The following is a 21,700-nucleotide window of genomic DNA, read 5'->3' on the forward strand; positions in this document are numbered from 1 at the left end:
CAATACTGTCATGAAAGAACTGCTTCTTTCAACAAGAAATAGAAACTGCCAGACGATGAAGGACTGTGCCAAACGTACCTCTGTTCTTCCCCTCACTACTGAGCACAGTGGTATATGAACAAAGTTGGCATGAGGTACTACTTGTCGACGCAGTATTATCATGTAAGGCCCTTTCCCATCTTCCACATCTAGAGAATCCAACTGCCACCATAAAAATCAGCAAATGTTTGTAACAATTTCTACCCTGTTGCAAGTTTGTCTTGCATATTTGTAGATTTTCAAAATCAGCCCTTGAAAACAGGCTCAAATGGGATTTGAAATAAACCTGGTACTTGTTTCACATCACACCATAAAACACGCTACCGATACCAAGTTCGCGGTACCATGCATGATATGAAGGGCATCAAATTAGCACAAAAGAAGACTAGAGTTGGATCACATTACATGGCGACTCGCAGTAAAAAATATGGAAATGACCCATGCTGAACACTAGCACAGAAGGAAAACAAAAGCAACCTCCTTTGCTCAAACATGATGACGCCTTCTTTTACACTACCTCCTTCTCTGTCGTGACAAAAGAAATGACACACTCTCCCCTCTCCCAAATACCTCGGCATTAATTTCAAGAAACACTCGCGAATCCATAATTTCCCACTACATGGCCATCACTCAAGAAGGAACCAAGAAAGATCCTCCTTCTCATCTTCAAAGTAGAGTAAAGGATGAAATTAAACGGCTGTAGCAAGTCCTCAAGATTTATATATTTGAAAATATTTGGGAGGGGGAATCATAAATAGATGGAGAAAGCAGAGGCAGGGAACACTATAAAGGAAGGGCAAAATCCGGACTAGACTAATTGAGAAAAGCTGGGAATCATGTGCCCTCTTTCTTCTAGTAACATAAGAAAGCTGTTTGTTTATTTATAAATACTTATATATTTTTTATATTTTATATATAAACTTTTCTATTATATATATATTTATGTTATATATTTTATATATATTTATATACTAAATATATTTATAGTATATGTATTTTATATATTATATATATATGAAGACACCTTTTATTCACATAGATCTTTATTTTTTTTAAGTGGTTTTTTTTTTTAAGATTTTATTTATTTATTTGAGAGAGAGCATGAGAGAGAGTGAGACAGCACCCGCAGAAAGAGAGGCAGAGGGAGAGGGAGAAGCAGGCTTCCCGCTGAGCAGTGAGCCCGATGCGGGGCTAGATCCCAGGACCCTGGGAGCATGACCTGAGCCGAAGGCAGACGCTTAATGACTGAGCCACCCAGGCGCCCCTTTTAAGTGTTTTTTATTCAATCCACACGACAATCTCATTTGAGTGGGATTAATAATAAGTGGGATTCAGTGGAATTGACAATAAGATTCAGGTAGGACGAGCGCCCTGAACCAGCACCTTCCACCTCCCCAGCAGCTAAGTGCTCCTTAAAGTCAGCCATGCCACCCAGGCTCTGTAGTGATGGCTCCTTCTCTCGGCCAATGGACTTCCTATTTAGATCATCTCTCAGCCCTGTGTCGCACTGCATCTCTGTCCACGCCCCCTCGGTAATTCACATCGGCAAACATTTGTTAAGCCGCTCCTGGGTGCACAACACTGCTGATTATTACAGGGGACACAGACATGAGTAAGACATGGTCTCCAGAATCCCAGAAGGAATATACAGGATGAACCACAAATTGGAGTATGATTTCAGTCTAGGACGGAGGAAAAAGCAAAGTGGTGCACAGGGGAGGGGGAGCTCCCTTCCATGTGGTGGGCATGAGGGTGAGGAGAGAAACAGAAAACATCTCATGGCATAAGAGCCATTTGAACGGAATCTTGAAAGATAAGGTTCAAACAGGAACAGAAGGGGAAAGTGTATGCCAAGCAGAGAAACAAGTGGAAGAAAGACAAATACACCTAGAGTAGCTAGAGCGCAAAGTGTCTATGGGGTGCGGGGGGCATGAGGTTAGAAGGTAGGCTGAGGCTAAATCACCGTGACCTGCAAGGTCATGGTAAGAGCTTTAGCTCTCCCTCTGCAAGATGATAAATCAAGAACCAAAAGGTTTTAAGTAGACAAGTGAAGGACCCCAGCTTTGCCTTCGGAGGATGGATTACAGTAAGGCAACAAATCAGAGGGCAGGAAGGCAAGACTAGGCAAGAGAGGACAAAAGGAGAACCAGAGGAAGGGCAGTGGGAGTGGAAAGAAGGTAAGAGATCAAGAAGCACTGTGGAGCCCCATTCCAGAGGCCTGAGTAAACACTTGAATTCTCGCACAGAGCGAGAATAGGGCACTGGGGAGGATTCTAAGGTTCCTAGTATAAATGTTTTGGTGGATGGAGATGCCATTGACCATGAAAGAAAAATGCGGAGGTTCTTAATAGTCAGTCAATAACCCTCTTCAAGAAAGAGAAGAAAGGGTGATTTCGATAGCCCTACCTGAACAACGTCAATGCAGGCGTCCAAGTAGATGCAACCTTTAGATTCTTTGGAGTTTTTCTCATCTTTGTAGGAGTTGAGAATGTATGAACCATCAGGAAGCTGAGTCAAGTAAAAATACCGTCTCTTGAATACCTATAGGGGAAAGACCAGCAATGATACATTTGAACATTTAAACAGCTTCTTTGCTATGGGGATTAACATAACAATAAAAGATTAAAAAATAAATAAATAAATAAACAGCTTCTTTGCACTAAAAACCTTCAAGGGCTTGCCACAGCCATTATATCTGGACAATCTTCACACACCTCTGAGAAGTCATTAGGAATTACAATTACTTTCACTTTTTAAGATGAAAAATTTGAAGTCAAGTGATTTCCCTCTCAGTTCATCTACAGAAGACGACTTTTTAACACTTTATTTTTTTAAAAAAAATTATTTATTTATTTGACAGAGAGAGACACAGCGAGAGAGCGAACACAGCAGGGGGAGCGGGAGAGGGAGAAGCAGGCTTCCCGCCGAGCAGGGAGCCCGATGCGGGGCTCGATCCCAGGACCCTGGGATCATGACCTGAGCTGAAGGCAGACGCTTAACTGACTGAGTCACCCAGGCGTCCCCATTTCAACACTTTAAAGTTGAGAAAGCATTTTTGTATCCGAGTCACTGTCCGTTTCACTATTGCGTCCTCTTCCCATTTAACTGCAAAACCATGACTGGATTCTTATTTCATTCACGTCACCGCGCGACTCCAAGTATAAGTAGAAAAATGTTTTAAATGTTTGAAAAAAAGTAAAAACTATACAGCTAAAAAATCAAATCAAAAGACAAAATATATATACATACTCATGCCCCCCCATCATATATACTCACCTCACCCGCACCCCTCACTGCCCTCACCTATGCAGTCCCACGCCCCCACTTCTGAAACTCCAGCTAATAGTGCACTCCCAGGGAAACACCGAGAGTCACTGGTTGCCTTCCAGTTGTCACTGAGTGCCCCGAATGCTGAGATTTGAGTCAATAAGCCCACTGGGATTGTGCCATCTGTTTGAAATCAGGCATTCACAACAGTGAAGGAGGAATCTGTTGCTACAACTCATAGCGAAACCCACAGGAAGGGGGAAAAGGAGGAAGACTGCTGGATTCATTCATGCTAGCCCTCTAGGCTCCCCTAGAAAGTCTTAGACCTGATCTAAGACATTAAATGGGGAATTTGGAGCTCTCTGATGAGCCTGTGCTTCTTTTAATAAGCCACAGACTGGGGCGCCTGGGTGGCTCAGTGGGTGAAGCATCTGCCTTCGGCTCAGGTCATGATCCCGGGGTCCTGGGATGGAGCCCAATCTTGGGCTCCCTGCTCTGCGGGGAGTCGGCTTCTCCCTCTGCCCCTCCCTCCCTCCCACCGCCCCACCCCGCTCATGCTCTATTTCTCTCAAATAAATAAATAAAATCTTAAAAAAAAATAAGCCACAGACTGCAGACTGTCTCAAGCATCTGTTACAGTAAAATTCCCCCAGATGACAGAACTAAAATCGTTTCAGGGTGGGAATGGGAAGGGACTAGGACATAGGTTCTGGGTGATGACTGAGCAAGCGCTTTCCTACGCTGCTTGTCTTACAGAAGTTGGCTTTAAGATTTAAGCTTGCCACTTTCAATCACCCATCTGATTACCCAGTATGATCTCGGACTATTTTAAGAACTTTAATTATGGAAAGAGTATTACTTGGCAGGCTCATTCTTGAAAAGGACTTAATTTCTGGCAAAGTATCTGAAATATCAACAATCTATTTTTCCATAGCATGAATAAGCAAAATATATACATGTTAGACAGCATTTCTTTTTAGGAAAACCAGGAAAGAGAAATAATATGCTTGTAGTTATTTTTGACTTGTTTCAATATCACTGATTTTGGAACGAATGACAAAAATACACCAGTGTGAGGAACACCCTAACAGGTTAGACTGGTAAATGCTACAGCTCCCATTTCAGGGAGTGGCCATGTGGCTTTGTACGGTATCAACAGGAAGGAGTCCAAACAGAAAATATCACTTTGTTTTGCAATGCCAATCAAGTGAATATTACTACATAGGTACAGAAAATGTGTGTGATCCCACAGTATGAGGATGTATACTCCTCATTATTTGATTCACCCACATTTAAGTTTCCTGGAGCTATCACTAAAGAAATCTAGATGCACATACAAGGAAAATGCTAATCATAGTGCTGATTACACACACACAGAAACACACAAATACATACACACAGTTGAGTCTTGGACAACATGGGTATGAAGTCCATTTTCAAAAGGGGGTGCACTTACACGTGGATTTTTTTTTTTAAAGATTTTATTTATTTATTTGAGAGAGAATGAGAGAGAGCACATGAGAGGGGGGAGGGTCAGAGGGAGAAGCAGACTCCCTGCCGAGCAGGGAGCCCAATGTGGGACTCGATCCAGGGGCTCCAGGATCATGACCTGAGCCGAAGGCAGTCGCTTAACCAACTGAGCCACCCAGGCGCCCTACACGTCGATTTTTTAAAAAAAATACATTTAAAAAAAAAAAATAAAAAATAAAAATAAAAAAATAAAAAAAATACATTTTACAGTACTGTAAACGTATTTTCTCTTCCTAATGACTTTTTTTTTTTTTTTTACAATTTTGTTTATTTATTTGAGAGAGAGAGCATGGGTGGGGGCGGGGGGGTAGTGAGGGGCTGAGGGGAGAAGCAGACTCCCCGCTGAGCAAGGAGCCCAAGAATGGGCTCGATCCCAGGACCCCGAGATCATGACCTGAGCCGAAGGCAGACGCTTAACTGACTGAGCCAACGAGGCGCCCCCTCCTCATGACTTTCTTAGTAACATTTTCTTTTCTGTGGCTTACTTTATTGTGAGACTACAGTATATCACACATACAACATACAAAATACGTGTTAATCGACTGTTTATGTTATCCATAAGACTTCCGGTCAACAGGTTATTAGTAGTTAAGTTTGGGGGGGGGGGACTCAAAACTTATATATGGATTTTTCAGCTGCGCAGGGGGTCAGTGCCCCCAAACCCCCACATTGTTCAAAGATCAACTGTATATGTTTGCTTGTTTTCGTGACAGTGGTTCACATGTTATTTAAATGATGGCACCAGACGACCTAAAATTACATACTGTGCCCAAATGAACAAAACACCCCCTTTTGAAAGTTATTACAGTAATTATGTATGGCAAAAATTCAGATACATTTTCCAGGCAAAAATTACAACCAATTAGAATCCGACCTGCGACCAAACCTAAAATTCAAGCCCGATCGACTTGCAGAGCCCAGAGCCAGCACGAGAGAGAGTGGCAGAAGAAGGCAAAACGCAGAGCAAAACATTTGTGGCACAGAGCCAAAATCGAGTCTGTGAAATTTTTTTCATTCCCAGCTGCCTCACCAAGCAAAGATGTTCCGTGGTAGCCACCACTTCCAATATTAGCAAAGCACATCACTACAACAGAGAGGGGAAGGGGTCTGAAATGACGGTAAATCGCTTCCTGTAACATCGCAGTTATGTCTACATGGGACACTGAGGTGGGTAGCTCATGAATCTGGGGAGAAAGCAGATGCCTGAAAGTCACACGATCTGGATTCTTGTCCAGCACTCCTGCTCACCAGCCATGAAGCTGTCCTCAAGACTCTGCTTCTCTGCTCCCTCACTTGTAAAATGGGACCGGGCCAGACCATTTCTTCATGCTCTACAAAGAATTTTACTGAAATTGAACAAATAACACAGCGGCCTTCCCAGTCTAGGGGCCACCCTCCCCAAGCAATTTCTTACAGGCTTGAAACGCAATTTGTACGGTGAAGGAATTTTAAGTCATTTCCATAGCAATCAGTCTCGGCCCCCACAACCGATCTGTGAGATCTCTTCTCATTCTAACAGTCTAGCATATACGTTGGGTTTCATCTTCTGGGAAGCTGTTAAAATAATGACTACATCGAACAGTGGCGATTACTCTGTATCATCGCTCTCATCTTGAAGGCCTCGAGTCCTTTGTAACCAACAACTAATTCTTCTAATGTCACTGGAGATAAGCATCATTATCCACATTTCACTTAACAGCAAACTGAGAGACCAAGAGCTCACTCAAGTTCACACAGGCAAGTCAAGGATAGAACTAGAATCAGAATCTGATGAGGATGACAAAGAGAATCTTGCCCAAACCTTCCAATGGCCTCCAACCTAAATCCACAAATCCCCACCATAGCCTAAGATGGTATACCTGTTCTAGCCTCAGCTTACCTCTTGGACTTTATTTCTTTTCTGTTTTTAAGATTTCATTTATTTACTTGAGAGCGAGAGCACAAGCAGGGGGAGTGGCAGAGGAGGAGGGAGAAGCAGACTCCCCCTGAGCAGGGAGCCCGACATGGGGCTCGATCCCAGGACCCCGGGATCATGACCTGAGCCGAAGGCAGACGTTTCACCCGCTGAGCCACCCAGGCACCCCTCTTGGACTGGATTTCTTATCATGCTAGTCCAGCTACACCGGCTTCCCTGCTGCCCCGCTAACACCCCAAGCAAGCGCCTTCGGGTCTTTGCACTTGCCACCTCGGCCTGGAATGCTCTTCCCTCCACGTATCCTCAATGGTTCACTCCTTACTGCTTTCAGGTCTTTGCTGAAATCTCACCTCCTCTGAGAGGCCTTCTATGACCACATGCCCTCCATCACGGCACACTATTTTATCTTTTTCATATGGCAATCACTATCTAAATATAACTCATTCATCTGTTTAGTTGCTCTCTGTCTCTTTTAGACTATCAAGGTCCATGTCTTACCCACTGCTATATCCCCAGTCCCTACAACAGTGCTTGGACTCAATAAAATTTTGCAAAATAAATGATGAATGAATGAATAATTCATTCTCCAGTTCAGATTCTCCAGTGGTTTCATCCAATAGGATGGTATTTCTCTGTAATGTCCATATTCTTCTTCCTCCTCCTCCCCTTTATTATTTTTCCTAGATGGTGGACACAGCTGAAAATTCCCCCACCTGACTCGATGAGAAGCATGGATCCTGATGAGTGGGCCACTCAGACCACCCAGAAGAATAAAACTGAGGGAGCCAAAGGAGGTAATTCTCTGGGATCAGGTCCTGCCAAGTCTCCTTAAAACCCTGAGCTGCCTGGATGACAACCTTTTAAATATTTACCACATGACCCTTTCTGGAGCAAGAACAAAGGCTTTCTGTCACTCTGTTGAATCAAAGTTGGAAGGGAGGCAAGTTTGAGCACCACGTATCCTCAAATTAGGAGAGCCTTTTATCATCTGATATAACAAATCTCGAGAGGGTTCACCTATGCGTGTTACCTAGAGGGTAAGTATTCACTGCTAAGTTACATGAACCAGGAGCCCCAGGAAAGAACGCTCTGCACGATTTAGTGAAAGTAGGCAGGCAAAGTAGGTGGGCCAGGAGCAACGCAGGAATGGGGCAGGAACAACTAACTTGATTCATGTCTCAGAACAGAAAACAAGAGGCAGCGAGAAAAAGGAGAAAGCAGGAGAGCAAGAGACGTCCTGGGTCTCAGAGCTGTTCCAAGCAAAGATGAAAGAAATAATAGAGAAGAAAACCCCAGGACTTATCAGAAAACCAAGTTGCAGTTAATTATACCAGAATGTCAGGAACGTCATCCCACAGAAGAACCCCTACCAGTACGTTGGCAACCTAATCTACCACTTATCTCTCTTCACTATATCGTTTTACAGTTCCACCAAGTTTTAATATATCACACAGGTTTATGTTCTGGGAAACTGGTTAAAAATCAAATAGCTTTTTTTTTGAGAGAGAGAGCGTGTGGCTGGGGGGGGGGGCGGGGGGGGCTGCAGGGGGAGAGGGAGAGAGAGAAGCCTAAGCAGGCTTCCTGCCCAGCACGAAGCCCGATGCAGGGAGCCCAATGTGGGGCTCAATCTCACAACCCTGAGATCATGACCTGAGGCGAAATCAAGTCAGATGCTTCACCGACTGAGCCACCCAGGTGCCCCTCAAATAGCTTTTCCTAAATAACTCCACCATATGTGGGCACTGGAGATTTTGTAATTATTTAGTTTGAAGCGAAGTCCAGAAGGAAAGGTCTACTATTCGCCCTTCTCATTACGACAGACTATTTTGTCAGCTTTATTTCAGCATGTCATGGCCCTGCTCAAATTTTCAATGACCCTCCCTCACCTCCATGGCAGGGCTCACATGACTGATCCCACCTTTGAGGCGCTCCCACAATCCTACTAATAATATAAGATAATACAAATGGCTGAGATCCATGGAGTGGTGACTACCATCCATCTCTGGCTTTCCTCATCCTATATCATTTAATCCTCATAATGACCTTGTATGATGATTACTCTTATCATCTCCATTTTACAGACGAGAAACTGAGGTGCAGGGAGATACGAACGGACCAAACCAAATTTATCCTCTCATGACTACCCAACTTCATCTAACACACCCGCCGCCCGGTACATACTGCCTCCAACACTCACCTCCTGATTTTCTCCCTTTGAGGCCCCACCTCCTTCAAGTTGCCTTCTCTGACCTCAGATCACAGTGACCTGGGCTCATACAGCACTTGGTCTCTGTACCACCTTTAAACAGTATATTATTTTTTTAAGGAAACTGTACGCCCAACGTGGGGCTCAAACTCACGGCCGTGCAATCAAGAGTCACACGCTCTGCCGACTTAGCCAGCCAGGCGCCCCTAAACCATTTTCATTTTGTGTCCCAGCTCCCCGAATAGGTTTTAAGTTCTGCATGGGAAACTTCTCTCTACCCTTTGCAACACTAACACCTTGAGTTAATAAGTATTCAGTACATATTTGGCGATGAATTCATTGATTCCTCAGAGTGTCTGGCACATAAGCAGCCCCTAATAAATGGTTTTAAACAGTCACCAATGGGGGCGCCTGGGTGGCTCAGTCGTTAAGCGTCTGCCTTCGGCTCAGGTCATGATCCCAGGGTCCTGGGATCGAGCCCCGCATCGGGCTCCCTGCTCAGCGAGGAGCCTGCTTCTCCCTCTCCCACTCCCCCTGCTTGCGTCCCCTCTCTCGCTGTGTCTCTCTCTGTCAAGTAAATGAATAAAATCTTAAAAAAAAACAAAAACAAAAACAGTCACCAATGAATGAGGAGAAACTAAACATAAAAAACAAATTAGGGATGCCTGGCTGGCTCAGTTGGTTAAGCGTCTGACTCTTGATCTCAGCTCAGGTCTTCATCTCAGGGTCGTGAGTTCAAGCCCCGTGTTGGGCTCCACGCTGGGCGTGGAATCTACTTAAAAACAAAAACAAAAACAAAAAAAACAACAAAAAACACAAACAAATTAGTGAGAAATCCCTTACCCATAAAGTGACTATAATCTGTTCGTTAGCTGGGAGAGACAGTCTGGTAGACTTGAGAACACAATGCACTAACCTATAAAAAATGTTTAAAAAATTTCTCTTCATATTTATTCCAATAAACATAGTGACCTTGGCCTCCCCAGCAATTATTTTAATATCATATGTGCTGTCCTAGGAAAAATTCCTTGATTTGTTGTTCTCCTAACACAGAAGGGAAGAAACCCTCCCGTAACAGTCAAAAGAATAAGTGAGGACTGTTTGACTCGGGATATATAACAAATGGCTCTCTTTTGTGCAAACCAAAAGGGGAGGGGGCAGCAGAAGTGAGTCATACATCAAGCAGTTGAACTTACAACCCCGATAACATACCAAGACACTTCAACATTTAATTGCTGGGAATGGGGAGGAGGAAGCTAGAGGAATGTGACCAAATGGAGCCAAGAAGAGGCATAAAGGTGAGTGTCCCAGGGGTTGGCCAAGAATCTGCAACAGACTTTTTTTTTTTTTTTTTAATGAAAAACCACCCTCAAGATCAGACTCTTCCTTATTCCATAGATCATTGTATCCCTTAGGAAAACTAGCTCTGAGCGCCAGGGGAAGGTCAAATCAAATATCCTAGCTATCTCACCTTCACTGATGTGGAAAGGAGTTGAAAAAAGCAGAGGTTTCCACCAGCTACTTGAGAATGTAAATGAACAGGTTTCTGTCAAGACTGGCATTTCTGTCTAAGGGATCAATAAGTTCATTCTCTAGGAGATCTTAAACTGCTCTCCAAAACTTTCCCAGGAATTGCAGACAGGCAATGGGGTGGGTTCTCATTAACTAAAAAAGTACAAATTGAGGAAATTAATCACCTACGGCAAGGCTTGCCTTGTTTTAACATGAACACCAGGAACAAGGCAAATCATAAGCTCGGGGTACAATAGTCACTGCTTATAGGACAACGGTCGGAGCTTTTGCAAATGCTGCACGACACCAGCGTCCTCCTCGGTGAGAGGAAGTGACCAGCCATCGAAAACCGTGGCTTGGGCAGTAATGCACATCATTATCAGCTCGCCCGGAGCCTGGGTTCCTCACGACCAATTTCCCAGCCAACAACGGAGAGGCTCGGCCAGCACCTCTGGGGAAATCGTGACAATGGCAGAGAATGATGCAGACTATCTCTTAACAACTGACCGGAGCTGGTGGAAAGGCGTGTAGGGGGGAAAAGGGCAAATTTTTATTCCATAAATATGGGCTCTTGTCATCTTCCCATATGAAGAAATCAGCTTAGCTCCTTCACCAGCCCCTTTGCCCTAGAGCCCATCACTATCAACTTGAATGTTCTTGCAAAACTGTCTGGCAGCTAGTGAGGAAGGATTCGCTCTCTAAAGCAGCCTATATATGAGTTACTGTGGCTACATTATTTATGTCGCATTACAGATCATGTGGTTGCTTTCTCAAAAGGCCTTATAAAGTAGGAGTCTTCTGATTCCCTTTTATCTATTGGACTTGGTTCAGTGTTTTCTAACCCTCTTTCCCTTTGCTTTTTTTCTTTCCACCTTCTCTCATGACTCCATTTCTCCCTCCCGTGCCATTAGACTCCCTTATTTCTGACAGTCAAAGAATCCAGAAAAAGGACTCGGCCTTGCTTATAGAGACAGTTAAGGGGCGCCTGGGTGGCTCAGTTGGTAAGTGTCTGCCTTCAGCTCAGGTCTTGATCCCCATGTTGTCATTGGGCTCCCTGCTCAGCAGGGAGTCTGCTTCTCCTTCTCCCTTTGTCCCCTCCCCCTACTCCTTCTCTCTACCGCTCCCTCATTCTCTCTCAAATAAAATCTTTAAAAAAAAAAAAGACAGTTAAGTTGCTGTCCATCAATTCAAATTTTCCAAAGGACTGATTCTACATAATTTTTTTAAATCCAGAGGTTTTTAAATGAATAAAGACCCTGAAATTGACACCTCCCTCTAAGAGGGATCCAGCTACCCTACCTTAATCCCTGTCAAGCCCTCAACCCCAGCGGGATCCGCAGGCCAATGTCAAGGAGGCACAGATAAAATAGAAGGGAAGGCCCATGGCTCCCGTAGGCTGTTATCTGCTAGTGAGTCATGATGAATACCGAGATCCTTCTGTTGTAGCTTCCTGGTTAGTCCACTGTGAGCTTGAGGGGCTATCAAAGCTTGAATTTTTCTGACAGCAAAGGTTCTTGGCTCTCAACTCTGCAAGCTCTAGGCCTGCGGTGCTCACCGCTAAAGCTCCCAAAGCTTCTCACCAGTGTGGGCTGGACATCCCAGCACGCAGGGGACTCCAGATGCACCAATGGTAAAATTGCCCCCGGTATCAGCAAAATGACTCAGATAATAATAGCATGCCCGACTCACCTTCCCGTTCGCTTATGAGACTCATTAATATTCTTCACATCGAAGGCTAACATAACAGGAACAAATATAGAAGAGATTTTCCTCTCAGAACGTCTCATGAACCGTCAGCCCTTTGCCTCAGTTCCTCCGTGTCTGCCTTTGCCAACTCTCCAAGAGCTGGGTCAGCTGCTCACCCCACTGTTAGATTTAGACTCTCTCCTAGGTCTGAGCCAGTCTAGGCCCGTCACAGGAAGAACATGTCTGATCCCCCCACCTGAGGGTGCAAGCCCGAGTACCCCGGGGCGCCACAGTTCATAGGCCTGGACTTCCGCTTTGGCCCTCACTCCAAGTTCTCCAGGCTGGCCACTACAAAACCCACACCCAACAACCGCCCCCCCCCCCATGGCCCTTCTCCATACAGTCACATGCCCTCTGTTTACATAGAGATGGCATCATAAACACTGCGAGTTTCAACCAACTTCCACAAGGCTGAATTCAGGAACAGTTAAAACACAATCTTAGAGGAAAACAGAAACATCTTGGCAAAACCCCTCAGACACCTTTCGCTGAGTCTGGCTGAACCTTCTTCCCTCTCTTGCCCATCCCAGCTGTGATTAATCCTGAAATCTAATACCACTGCTCTGGCTTAGGAAGTAAAACCGGAAGAATATGGGATGTATATCCAGTTCCCAGAAATCCAAAATGGAGAGCCAGTCGATAATGGAGAATAGCCAGGATAAATGAAATCCATGACCAGGCACAATTCCCAAATCTCATTATGGCCTATTTCACATTATTCCCTACACTTCGACTTATTCTTATTTTCCTTTCTTTGCCTACTGTTTGGTAGAAGTTTTAAAAAGAAAGTAAGTGGTTTTATGCTATTTGAATTATATCTCACTAAAAAAAAAAGAGGAAGAAGAAGAAATGGCCAAGACATGAACAGCTGGGGATGAAAGGAGGCAACAACGCAAAGAGCCTAGCTCAGCAGCAGCAGAGTGACAATTAGCTAGAGGCGGGCAGCAGTGTCCCCCTCAGCTGGGCCATGTGGTCACCAAGTTACCTCAGACCTCACCACTCGCTTCATGAATTTATGGCTCCTGCCTGGCCCCCATGAGTGGCGGCGTTCGCAACCTCGGGGATAGACAACACGTAAGCTAAACAATCAATCCTTGACTACTTGACTGAATTCCTTTCCTACTGTCATTGGAACAAATTACCATAAACTCAGTGGCTTACAACAAAATGTATTCTGCCCCAGTTCTACAGAGCCCAAGTCTGACAGGGGTCTCGCTGGGCGAAAATCCAGGTTGTAGCAGAGCTGTGTCCCTTTCTAGAATCTCGAGGAAAGAAGCCATTTCCTTGCCTTTTCCAGCTTCCAGAGGCTGCCTGCAATTTCCTGGCCAGTGGCTCCTTCCGCCATCTTCAAAGGCGGCAACAAAGCATCTCTCTCTGACCCTGCTTTTGTCCTCCCTCCTCCTTCCCGGACTCTCGTCTTCTGCCTCCCTCCTTCCACTGACAGGGACCCTTGTGATTACACTGAGCCCACCTGGATAACCCAGGCTCCTCTCCCTATGTGCTGATTAGCCATCTTAACTCCCCTTTGCCATGTAAGGAAGCATTTACAGGTGTTGGGGATTTGGATATGGCCATCTTTGGGGGGGCCATTATTCTGCCCACTGCGTGAACCAATCTTTTTTTTTTTTAAAGATTTTATTTATTTATTTGACAGAGAGAAACACAGCGAGAGAGGGAACACAAGCAGGGGGAGTGGGAGAGGGAGAAGCAGGCTTCCCGCCGAGCAGGGAGCCCGATGCGGGGCTCGATCCCAGGACCCTGGGATCATGACCTGAGCCGAAGGCAGATGCTTAATGACTGAGCCACCCAGGCGCCCCTACTACATCAACCAATCTGTGTCTCGCAAACTATGGAGGAAAATGTAAAGCGTGTACTTCTCACAGGCCACTGTATTTTGATTTATAATATATGGGCTCATAAAAGGTTGTATGCAAAGCAAATTCTATTTTAAAAGCATTAGAGTCATTTACTACTGAAAAGAATCCCGTGGTGAATTGTTTTTGTAAAGGTATTAATTCCCCAATGTCTTGTTTCTCTGAATCCAGATTTCCATACATTATATTCATGTTGGGCTACAGCCTAAGTATGGAGAAAACACTAATATTTTGAGTATGCTGGGAGTGGAGTCAAAACCCACAGAACCATTTTCTGGCAATCTGCACAGAATTACAGTCTTCACACCTGCATTTCTGAACCTGAGAATTTTTTTCCCTAAGATTTTATGTATTTATTTATGTGAGAGACAGACCGAGCACAAGCAGGGGGAGGGGGAAGGGCAGAGGGAGGGGCAGAGGCAGAGGGAGAAGCAGACTCCCTACTGAGCAGGGAGCCCTACGGGGGACTCGATCCTGGGACCCTGGGATCATGACCTGAGCTGAAGGCAGACGCTGAACCGACTGAGCCACCCAGGCGCCCGGCTGAACCTGATAATTCTGATAGGAAATATATTACAATAAAGCCTTGAGTCTCACTCACTCAGCTAGTCGGCATTGACAGTGGGCTGGTGAAGAAAGAGCACAGGCTCGGGCATCAGCCTGCCTAGGTTCAGATCCCATGTCTGAATTTGGGGCTGTGTGACCTTGAGTTAACCATTAATTTCTTTGTGCCTCATTTCCCACGTCTTAAACTAAGAATAAAAATAGGACCCCTCTACCCTCTATCCTAGGGCTGCCACAAGGATTAAATGAGATACAGAATACAAAACAGCCAGTATGGTGCCTGGCACATACGAAGTCCTCAACAAATGGATTCATCACCGCGGGCTAAAGCCCATGGTTAAGTGCAGGAGACACGCAGGAAGCCCCCTACGACTTGGACTGATTATTCTCAGGACTTGGAAATGAAAGTGAGAACCGGACATAGCCACTCAATGGAAAGCAGCAGGCAAAATATTAAATTAAGATAAAATTGGAGTCTTCTCTTGATAGACACCCGTAGTTTCTGCTTGCAGACTATGTGAAAGACAGAATGACCTTCAATACTTAATGGAAGTGTGAATCATCCTCGGCAAACCACATGATCTTATATTGGGTATCTGCAAGAACAGTTATATTTGATATGAGAGCATACTCTGTTTTTCTGCTCAGAATCTTCAAGTAGCTTGTTAGTTTTACCTTTGGATTTTAACGGCTCTTCACAGCCTCTGGAACAAAAGTCAACTTCATGCCCGAGGCATTAGAGACCCTGCGCCATTTCCTCTCTCTCTGTTTCTACCTTTATCTCCTACAAACCCCGTAGACAAACTCACTCTTCTGCCCCAACTACAAAACTCAGTAATTCTCGGACAGCACTAAGGCTACACAGCTTTGTACGGTAGTAAATCTGGTATGTTTCTTATCTCATCTGGAGACCACTGGAGGCCAGGGACCTCATCTTAGACATCCATAGATTTCCCCTCAGTGCCCAGCATGGAATACGCACCTAATTAATAGTTGCTAAATAAATGGACTACCTTATCCTTCTATTCATTACATTCATCTCCACTTAGGAATAGGAACCTGTGATGCCCTTTTGTTTCAATGTCATTACCTTCATTTAACTGACAGCCTCCTTCCTGAAGTTTTTTATTTTTAATTGAAGTACAGTTGAATGACAGCCTCCTTTTTAAACTTCCTGATTCAGAATAATTACGTTTCTTTAAAAAGTTACACTTCTAAATTATCCTGAGGTTGCAGAGTTTTTAAATTCTATACAGCTGTGAGAATCCTCTCAGTAATGATTTTCTTTTTGCTTTTTTTTTTTTTTGCTAGGGCTCACTGTAAACTTTTTTTTAAATTTTTTTATTTGAGGGAGAGAGAGCACAAGCAGAGGAAGGGGCAGAGGGAGAGGGAGAAGCAGACTCCCCACTGAGCAGGGAGCCCGATGCGGGGCTCGATCCCAGGACCCTGGGACCGTGACCTAAGCCGAAGGCAGACGCCCAACCGACTGAGCCACCCAGGCGCCCCTGTAAACATTTTTTGAAAGCAGTATTTTTTCCACACACGTTACTCACGACAATATCCGAAATAACATAATAACTACTTCTTACCTTCATGGTGACCGTGATGGTACTATTTACATTTGCTTTATGCAACCAGCCTTGTTTTATGACGCCACCCTTCTGAGAACACAGCGAAGAGGAATCCTGAAATAGGGCAAAAAGCATCAGTGAAACAGCCAGCCATCTAATCAAACTTTTGGGGGACACGAACTAGGCCCTGCCCCATTTTCTAATTAAAGCATTAAGTCCTCCCCCGCCCCCACAAAGATGCCTGATGAAACCTGAAATTGTTCACTAGGGAAAGAAAGGCTCTGTGCCATGCACACAGCAGATACTCAGTATTTACTGAATCTTACGGGCTGTCTTCTGGGAGAGTCTTCTGCATTAAGTAAACCGTCAAACTGCACCTCAAAATGTCACAGACATCCAGGCCATCTGTCCCAAGAGGGATCCATGATGCAGGGGGTTCCAGATGACTCACCACTGCCACATGCCCAGCGCGGGGAAAACCAGCCCCACAGGTGTCTCCCACAGGTGGGAAAACATGTTTATATACAAATCACAGCCCATTTCACTTGATTTTTCCTAAACTCCATTTGGAAATGCAACAATTTTTTTAAGATTCTTAAAAAACACGCATTAGCTTGAAAGCCGGCCACCGATCACTCGAAAACCATTCTGTCCCTCATCTTTTCTCAAGGAAATCTCTGGCAGCAGAAGCGACCGTGAGGACACCAGCACTGTGGCCCCCACTTTTACCTCGTCTTTCTCACAGTCCTCGTCAATCTCAAATACGTGACTGGGAATCTTTTCTGGTCGCAGAGATTTGCTGAAAAGGCAAGAGAATTATCTCAGATACTGAAGAGAACACACAAAAAAATAAATAAATAAAAGCAAGATGAGTAGACTTTTTTACAACCGAGATAAACGCCAAACACGAGGGGGATAAATTCTTTTCTCCTTTCCAAACTCAGGGTTGCCCCTCTGAGTAAACTTACAGTACCTTTTTTTTTTTTTAAAAAAAGATTTTATTTATTTATTTGAGAGAGAGAGAATGAGAGAGGACACATGAGAGGGGGGAGGGTCAGAGGGAGAAGCAGACTCCCTGCCGAGCAGGGAGCCCGATGCGGGACTCGATCCAGGGACTCCGGGATCATGACCTGAGCCGAAGGCAGTCGCTTAACCAACTGAGCCACCCAGGCGCCCTACAGTACCTTTTATATAAGGACTCCCACAAGTGCGGCCCGCGGCAAAGCTGGAACTAAGCGCAAATAGTCAGTCAGGGAGGGCAGAACTGCCAGAGAATGCGGGCCAGAGTTGTTAGAGGGGGCAGAAGCTTGTCTTTCCTCAGAAGGAAAAGCAACACAGTGTAATTCTGGCTCTTCCATTCGTCTGCTGTATGAACTTGGATTGGTCAGCCATCTTGGGATTCAAGTTTAAAGGATGTCTTTAGGACTCTTTTCTAGGGAAGTGCTTTGAAAACTACAAGAGGCTACACAATGTCTTATTTCTCGAAAACATTTCCCAGATGATAGCCTATGAGGTTAGTAGGACTATAGATGGGGAAAGGGATAACAGGGAAGCTCAGAGAGATTGAGTGACTGGCCCAAGGTCATCCAGCCAGTAACTGGCAGAAATAAGACTTGAACCTCAACAAATAAGATTTGAACTGGCTCCTGGACCAGTGTGCTCGCGGCAGTCCGTCAACTCAACTGAAAGAGATGTGCTTTTGTCAAGGGATGTCTGGGGTCATCGAATTGAACCGAGTGCCTTCTAGCATTTTTTTTTTTTTTAAGATTTTATTTATTTGAGAGAGAGAGAGAAAGAGAGAAGATGAGCAGGGGGAGTGGGAGAGGGAGAAGCAGGCTCCCCGCTGAGCAAGGAGCCCGATGTGGGGCTCAATCCCAAGACCCCGAGATCATGACCTGAGCTGAAGTCAGACGCTTAATCACCTGAGCCACCCAGGTGCCCCCCTTCTAGCATTTTCATTGACACCACTGGAAAGTGCTCACTATATTATCCAGAACTAAAAGATTTTATGGTCAATATAGATGCATCAAAGCCAAAAAGCGAACTCCTACATTTTCGAAAGAATTTCAATGCACAAAGTGAAAACATATTCAATTGTCCAAAATACATTTACCAAACAAGCCAGCTGCTTAAGGCCTTGTTTTATTATAAATTATCACTGAGAAGCTTTATAAGTGGTTAGAAAAAGGTAAAACGTTGAGTAACTCTCCTCTCAAAGGTTTCCCTTGAATTTTACACTTACCATGGCAACATTCGAAAGTCTCCAGAGAAGTCTTCATACTTGTAGTTTACCACATGCCAATCTGTGCTATAGGTTTTAATACACTGAAAGAAAATAGGAATCTTTAATTTGAAATATCACACAAGTATACGGATATCCAGTTTTTTAAAGTCTGGTAAAGGAAGCTGACAGACTTTTAAAAATCATTTGGAAAATGTTGGTACTGGGATCATCCATTGGGGATTAACATGGTCTCCCTAAACTAACTGGCAACAAAAAATCCCAATTCATACACACTTTGGAACACTCTAACTCCAAGTTCAGAGAGTAGTCAAATCCAAAAGAGAGAAACTAAGAACCCATGCTATTTGTCACAGTAGTTAAGCTGTCTCCTCTCTACCACATCAACTAGACTTGTCACGGAGGTCCGTTAAGTTACAGTCATTTTATTTCCTGTCTACACTAAAGGAAGAATATTTTTTTGAATATAATAATGTTCCGCTGTTGCCTCTGAGGGTCTTACCTCTTTGACAAACAAACTTTGGGCCCTTTTCTCAGCATCTTCTGGTACAGTGGACTGCACTGTTCTGCGCTGACGACTTATCACCGAGATCTAGAAGACAGGGAACATTCTTGCCGTAAGAACTAGCCTGGAAAGTGTGAATGTTTTCCTTTAAAGCAGTGCTTGTGAACTCACAGAGATATCTTCCATTGGAAACATAAGCAGGTCTCTGAGGGGGTCGCTGTAAATCTGGGTTTTCCTTTGGGTGATAACATTCTCATAGTCCAAGGGCTCAACAATTTTGGTCTTTTCCTTAATAAGAGACAAATACAAAGTTAATACGGTCAAAGTCATAAGATATAAATTCCTGTCCATGTGCGAAAGACACCTTATTTCACTAAAGAAAGGACTGTTGACGGCAGTGAGCACTTGGGACACTTTCACAAGAGAAACATCCTCCATAACTAGAAGCGCAGACGCCAAACACATACAAATACACACACAGATCTCTCCGCTAAAGCCAAGAGTTCTAGAGAGTTAGCCCTGTACCCTGCTTTTCCATGTGCCTTCCAAAAATGTAAGGTAAAACAAAAAGTGGTCTATTGGGAACCCTGTCAGTTGATTTTTAGAGAATTGGCTCTGTTCACTGGGTAACTAAGATGAGAAAGCATCAACATTCGTGTGCCTGGTGCAGGCAGAGCTGGGCAAACGTGGGTGCTGGAGGTGCTCGGTCCACTGGGCAGGGCGTGAAAGGGTGGGGTCCTAGGTGACGAAGTCAGGGGATCCCTGACAGACTGCCGGGTGACCTGGCCACTGAGAGTAGGGCCCCAGCCTGAGGCTAAGGTTACAAGGAGCAAGGTCGGCACCTGAGAAATCCAGGATATGATTTATTAATAAGAGTAACAAGAGTGGGCATTTACCAAGCCCTTTCTGTATGCTAGACACTGTGGCAAATGCTTTCTCTGGATCTTCTCACTTAATACTCATAACCACCCTCGGACATAGGCTTGATCTGGGGCGCCTGGCTGGCTCAGTCCGTAGAGTGAGAATGAATGAATGAATGAATGAATAGAAATAGGCTTAATCTTTGTCACCATTTGACAGATGAGGAAACTCTGCACTCAACTCAACACTAAGTAACTTGTCTGCCTTCGGAGCTAGAATTCAAACCTAGGTCTGTGACTACAAAGGCTCAGTTCTTTCCACCTCATGTATCGTTTTTTCCCCCCTCAGAAATACCCAAAGCTACGAATATGCAAGACATTGAACTTGGAAGAGGATCCCACCACCTACCTTCCTATCATTTTTTTCTTCACTGAACTTATCACCATGTGATATAACACCTACTTTACCTCTCTTCCTACCTGAGGGCGGAGATTTCCCTTTATTTGTTCACTGTTACAACTCCAGCACCTAGAACAGCACTTGGCATGTGGTGGGCATCCAATCATTAATTGTTGGATAAACTCTGAGATATTCAGATTCAACCAGAGCTATGTTCCAACACACTATTCCAGACCAAGGTGGCTGTATATTAATGCTTCCTAATAACAGTGTTTTACTAAATCAAATTAAAATTACTTAAAATTTTTATTAAAAAAACAACATAAAGAAAACTTAAATAAGAGATACACTGAAACTTAGTATCATAATGGAATGAGAATTACATTTGCGTACACAGTACTTGAGGCAGTCTCCGGTATAGCGTATCCACACAATCCCTTGCGAACAGGTTTTTTTAAGTTTTTATTTAAATTCCAGTTAGGTAACATACAGTGTAATATTAGCTTCAGGTGTTCAACACTTCCATACAACACCTGGTACTCATCATAAGTGATGTCCTCCTAATCCCCATCCCCTTTTTCCCCCCACCCCCCCACCCACCTCCCCTCCATGTGTTCTCTAGAGTTAAGAGTCTATGTCTTGGTTTGTGTGTCTCTCTCTTTTTTACCCCTTGGCTCGATTGTTTTGTTTCTTAAATTCCACATGTGAGTGAAATCATATGGTATTTGTCTTTCTCTGACTGACTTATTTCACTTAGCGTAATACTCTCTAGCTCCATCCATATGGTTGCAAATGGCAAGCTTTTGTTCTTTTTGATGGCTGAGTAATATTCCATTGTGTACACAGACCCCATCTTCTTTATCCATTCATCTGTCGATGGACACTTGGCCTGCTTCCATAATTTGGCTATTGTAGATAATGCTGCTATAAACGAGAACAGTTTTTATACCTGGTTCACAATTAAGTCACAGCTAGATCCTAGTTCCATATCTGAAGAGCATGTCAGAGTTTCCTCTCTAAGATTACTTAGAAAGATTAAACTACCCTAACCAATAAACATCAGTATTCAACAAATCTAAAAGACCCTAAAAAAACAGTATGGAAGTTCCTCATGAAATTAAAAATGGAACTACCATATGATCCAGCAATCCCACTTCTGGGTATATAGCCAAAGAAAACAAAATCAGTCCCTCAAAGAGATATCTGCACTCCCATGTTGATAGCAATGTTATTCACAAGAGCCAAGATATAGAAAAAAAAATTAAGTGTCTCTCAACAGATGAATGGATAAAGAAAATGTGGTCTGTACATTTATTGAAATACTATTCAGCCATCAGAAAGAAGGACATCCTGCCATTTGCAACAACATGGATGAACCTGGAGGGCATTAAAGTGAAATAAGCCAGACAGAGAAAGACAAAAACTGCATGGTATCATGGATAAAGATCTCTCTCTCTCTCTCTCTATCA

At 44.1% G+C, this 21,700-nt stretch overlaps 1 protein-coding gene across 2 annotated transcripts in view; it reads right to left on the reverse strand.

Moving 5' to 3' along the window:
- The window catches only part of DOCK11 (dedicator of cytokinesis 11), a 189,068-nt gene that overhangs the window by 121,559 nt on the left and 45,809 nt on the right, over positions 1 to 21,700 (reverse strand). For both annotated transcript variants that reach the window (XM_032391396.1, XM_032391395.1), the window contains exons 2-7: positions 19,143 to 19,259; positions 18,969 to 19,058; positions 18,467 to 18,549; positions 16,954 to 17,023; positions 16,243 to 16,338; positions 2,446 to 2,580 (exon numbers count right to left, since the gene is read on the reverse strand). In XM_032391396.1, the coding sequence (XP_032247287.1) occupies positions 2,446 to 2,580; positions 16,243 to 16,338; positions 16,954 to 17,023; positions 18,467 to 18,549; positions 18,969 to 19,058; positions 19,143 to 19,259 (591 nt within the window). The remainder of the gene's footprint in view (positions 1 to 2,445; positions 2,581 to 16,242; positions 16,339 to 16,953; positions 17,024 to 18,466; positions 18,550 to 18,968; positions 19,059 to 19,142; positions 19,260 to 21,700) is intronic.

Source organism: Phoca vitulina, unplaced genomic scaffold (genome assembly GCF_004348235.1).
Source record: "Phoca vitulina isolate PV1807 unplaced genomic scaffold, GSC_HSeal_1.0 scaffold62, whole genome shotgun sequence".
NCBI classification, from domain to species: Eukaryota; Metazoa; Chordata; class Mammalia; order Carnivora; family Phocidae; genus Phoca; species Phoca vitulina.